The 4653-nt window shown below is 36.9% G+C and overlaps 1 protein-coding gene across 2 annotated transcripts; it reads left to right on the top strand.

Moving 5' to 3' along the window:
• The first annotated feature begins 230 nt into the window (after window positions 1-230).
• LOC122671804 (auxin-induced protein 22A-like) lies at window positions 231-2239 on the top strand. 2 transcript variants are annotated; one of them, XM_043869249.1, is made up of 3 exons: window positions 231-713; window positions 875-971; window positions 1911-2239. In XM_043869249.1, exons 1-3 carry the CDS (start codon window positions 317-319, stop codon window positions 2029-2031), a joined length of 615 nt encoding a protein of 204 aa, XP_043725184.1. In that variant the 5' UTR covers window positions 231-316; the 3' UTR covers window positions 2032-2239. The 2 variants fall into 2 exon arrangements, with proteins under 2 accessions (XP_043725184.1, XP_043725185.1); XM_043869250.1 differs by having other exon boundaries at window positions 232-713; window positions 878-971.
• The last annotated feature ends 2414 nt before the right edge of the window (window positions 2240-4653 follow it).

The following is a 4653-nucleotide window of genomic DNA, read 5'->3' as shown; positions in this document are numbered from 1 at the left end:
ATCCAACCTTATTTTTAAGTGCCAACCTTATAATATTAATATTAGACCCTAAATAGTTCCCACTTTTGCCACTCTTATGACCGACCACTCAGTCTTGCTTCACCTGTCATTGCCTTCATCATGTTTCATGTCTCCTCCTCTCTCTCCTTTCCTTTCCATCTCTTCTCATGTTATATAAACTAACCCTTTTCACCTCAAAAATTCCATAATAAACCCAAAAACAGAAGAACTAAGAAAAAAGAAACCTTAGAAGAAGCAAAAGAAGATAGAGAAGAAAGTCTAAGAACACAAAGATTCAAGTTATCAGATTACAGAAATGGCAAAGCAAGGTTTAGAGCTTGAAATTACAGAGCTGAGGTTGGGTCTTCCAGGTGATAATTGTCATTCTTCAAGGGATAAGAATGAAATTAAGAAGAGGGTTTTTTCTGAGATCTCTGTTGACGATGATCAGAACAGCTCAAGCAGCAGCGGTGGTGATCGCCGGAAAAACCAGAACAACAACAACAACAACAACAAGACTCAAGTTGTGGGGTGGCCACCGGTTTGCTCTTACCGGAAGAAGAACAATGCTGCTGAGGCTGAAACAACAAAACTGTACGTGAAAGTTAGTATGGATGGAGCGCCTTTTCTTCGTAAAATAGATTTGAAAACTCATAAAGGGTATTCTGATCTTGCCGTCGGTTTTGAAGAGCTCTTTCGTTCTTACGGCATCGGTAAGTTCCTTCTTCTTCTTATTCTTCTTATTTGTTCTTTCTTTTTATGTGCTTAATGGAGTTCGATCCAATGTATGAATATTGTGAATAAATAACATTTGAATTTAGTTGAATTATTGAAAAAGAAAAATAAAAAAAAATTTATTTAAAATTTGTGAGAACAGGTGGAATGTGGAAGGATTCAGAAAGTTCGGAATATATTCCAATTTACGAAGACAAAGATGGAGATTGGATGCTGGTTGGAGACGTTCCTTGGGAGTAAGTCTTTCACTGTTCATCTTCTTTTTCTTTTAATACTTTTTTAAAAAGAAACTCTTAAAAACATTTCCCGTTAAGCATGTAGTTGTAGAATGTGATTATTTTAATTAATCCATAATTAAAATAAGGGGAAAGTTTTTATACACGATCATGTAAATCGTATATGTGAAAGGATCTCTCACAAAAAGTTGAAAAAGTCATAAATCCCCACCCATTAATTAATGCCTTGAAACTCCCACCCTCTCACATACACGGTTTATACAACCGTGTATGAAAACTTTCCCCTTAAAATAATCCATACCCACAGTCTTAAACAGTCCTTTTACGGTCCGCTTGGGTTTTCACTTCAGATCTGCAATTTTATGCACTAATCAAATAACACCACTTATCAGAGACTTGGATATGTAGAACTCAGTCTCAAAAACTCATTCTCAAAAATGAGCCGCTAAAGAGATGATTCCCAAGTATTTATATGTATTCGATGTGAGACAATTTTTTTCGCCTTTTGCGTAAAACCTCAATAAGAATGAGTGGAGCTGTTGGCATAGAACCTTCGCTTCCTATAATGATCCGAATACTAATTATGTCTATATTACTTAATTAGTTCAATATTTAATATTTATACGACTCCATGACAAAACTACCCCCAAAATGTAAGGGCTTGACCCCCACTGATTCAAAGACAGAAGATACTGTTTGATTTAGTGGTACGTCATAGTATTTCCCAGGTTTCCATACACTGAGAGTCTCCAGACTCGAGACACAAAAGAACTAGTACACACCCACCAAGTTAAGTTTTGAGGTTTAAGATTCTTAAGTACATGAATTAAAGGAGTTTGTTTTTTTTTTTTTAATTTTAATTTAAGGGAAAATATTCGTGTAAATTAACTGTTAATTTGATGTAAAGTTACTTATATAATCTTAATTGCAATTTTACAGGATGTTTACTGAATCATGCAAAAGGCTGAGGATAATGAAGAGATCGGATGCCAAAGGTTTTGGAATATTGCAATCAAAACCATATTCCAATGGAGAAAAACAAAATGATCTGAAAATTTGATTCACTAATAGTTGTCCAAGCATTTTGTTCTCTGTTCTTATTAATTCAGTAGTGTTGATACGTGTTTAAGGTTTTAATTAAGCAGGGCAGACCCTTTTTTTTTTTTTCCTTCTTAGCTTGAATTGGATATGAAAATTAAATGTTCTACAGACCCAAGTGTGGGGGGAGTTCATTTCTCTTATACTCCTCATCTTAGATCGTCAACTTTTATATCATAGAGAATATAATTATATCATGTTTTTCTTTAGGCAATGTTTGGTTGCAAGGAGAATAAAAGAGAAGCGAAGTGAAAATTTTCAAACTTTAAAAAGAAACTTTTGTAATAATTACCCCACGTGATTGTATAAACTACTTAATTAAATTTCATACCATATTTAATAATGATACATTTTACATGTAATTTTTATTTTACTTTTAAACCAAAGGGAATTGGATGCAAGGTAAAGTGAAATTTAATAACCAAATATAGAATGATTTGGAGTAAGTGATATAGTCACATGGGATAATGATTACAAAAGTTTTTTATTTAAGTTTAAAAATTTCACTTCCTTTCCTTTTAATTCCCCTTGCAACCAAAGGGAGCCTCAATGATCGAGTTTTCCTTCAGCTACGTACGATGAATGAGAATCCATTCACATTCCTATTTATCGAGGCAGATTATGATGCATGTAGAAGATATCGTTGGGAATTTTGGGGAACAAACTAAAACCTAAGAGGGGTTTGGCTTTCCATCCTCCATTCATGGGTGGTGGAGGAAAGCTTAGTTCTTTCTTTAATAATATGTTCTAATTTGTTTTAGATCTCCACTAATTTTTTAAAAGAAAAAGAAGAAAAAAAGATAAAAGATAAATTTAAAATTGATTTGAACAATCCGGAGTGATTTCTTAAACGTTGTCTCTTAATTTATGAGTAGTATAGCAAGACTCCCTTTTTTATTTGACCCCCTTTTGACTATTTTTTTGGATGGGGATGGAAAAATTGCTACTATCCTTGTACAGATTTCTTTATACCCTTCTCAAAGAATAAGCTCACACTGACATGCTTTGTGTAGGTCCCATGTGAACCCCATGTGGATGACATTATTTTCCACCTCTTTATTGGTGTAGTATGTGATTCCTTTTTAAATTGCCCTTATAAGAAACACGATCCCTATTATGTATCACTCTCTTACCCCTCCAATCCCAAGGTGAAGGGAGATTCAATCCCTAAGCCTCACAACAACCAGCTAAGATCCTTAATTGCACTACTAGCACCTTCAAAATTTGACCACAATATTCAGAATCAGGACAACATTTCTAAGATCATAAAGTTACCCTATCTAGGAATGCCCTCATAAAAGGAGAATTATCAGGCAAGAGTAGAAGTGCATGGGCCACATATCTAGCATTCCTCTTTAAAAGTTGTATGACTAACTATTTAAAACTCTCTAGTAATTACTAACCCTTTAATCCTCTCCATCCTTAGTTGAACTGAAAAGGGTTGTGTTAGTTCATTTATGGGAAAAAAAACCCGATTAGAGAACACCTGCTTAGCGCAATTGGTGAAGCATTGTGCGGTAAACAAGGCATGTTCTTAGCTCTTTCGCAACGAGTCCTCCCTAGGTATGTAATGACATGTTCTTTTCAATGGTGATCTCCTAGAACTCATAGGGTTTTCTAAAAAGCCTAGTTTCAACACCACTCAAAAACTATGAGAGAGAGAGAGAGGGGCCTGATTTGGTATAATTTTATTTCAATTTCAGGGGGTGATTTCTATTTTGAAAATTGTTTGGTTTGGTTTTTGCCCCTTGTTTCAATGATTAGAAATAAAGTGGAATAGAAATTCTAAAATAACTGATAAACTTTTTTAGAATTTTATTTCATTTGATTTCACTCTTGCTCTTTAATGAGCACATGGTTAATTTGATGGACAAAATAGTAACTTTATGTTAAAAATAAAACACCATCCTTCTCCTAATGGTCTCTGATAAAGCATAAAATCACCTCACCAGTTAGAAGCTGCCATGTGGTCGAGCCGAGGTCACCCCAAGAACCGAACCGAGTTGAATCGAAAACCGGGCAGACCCGATCTCCGTCAGGTCGCATGGCTGGGCCGAGCACTCGGCCGAGCCCGCGACACATCACCCAAGTCAGCCTTAAAACTCCGGCCAAGCATACACAGGACGGCCTAAGCCGAGGTGACTGCCGAGGTCAACCTCCCATGCCGACCTCATTGGCCGACCTCATAGGCCGAGCCCTCCACCAAGGTCCTCATAACGGCGCCGAGAATTGTGGAGCCATGTCAGCACGTCCCAAGAATCACTGGATAAGGATCGAGTCACAATCCCAACGCGATACAGAATCACGCCAAGTATGGACTCTTACCTTAACAAGAGTCTGATCCCGAAAATGATTCTCCACACCGCTCTGCGCAATAGAACCTTCCAAAAGAAGGACTCCTACCATACTAGGACTCTCCCAACCTCCTCACCTCATCCTCGCTCTATAAATACCCAAGTATGGAGTACCATTCCGAATCTCACTTTTTTACTAGCTGTTACGTTGTTGCACTGGAGACCTGATTTGTGCGTCGGAGAGTCCTAGGCCGGAGCCACACCGGCTCTCTTGCACTCACTTGGTTTTT

The sequence above is a fragment of the Telopea speciosissima genome, chromosome 8, assembly GCF_018873765.1.
Source record: "Telopea speciosissima isolate NSW1024214 ecotype Mountain lineage chromosome 8, Tspe_v1, whole genome shotgun sequence".
In the NCBI taxonomy this organism is placed as follows: domain Eukaryota; kingdom Viridiplantae; phylum Streptophyta; class Magnoliopsida; order Proteales; family Proteaceae; genus Telopea; species Telopea speciosissima.
The sequence above is the reverse complement of the archived record's forward strand: the minus strand, read 5'-3'. Positions and strand labels throughout refer to the sequence as shown.

Bases quoted from the DNA above. Each gene is read 5' to 3' on its own strand.
- LOC122671804 (XM_043869249.1), top strand. From the start codon at position 317: ATGGCAAAGCAAGGTTTAGAGCTTGAAATTACAGAGCTGAGGTTGGGT. The intron at 714-874 runs GTAAGTTCCTTC...AATTTGTGAGAA, and splicing joins CTTTCGTTCTTACGGCATCG to CAGGTGGAATGTGGAAGGAT. The intron at 972-1,910 runs GTAAGTCTTTCA...GCAATTTTACAG, and splicing joins GTTGGAGACGTTCCTTGGGA to GATGTTTACTGAATCATGCA.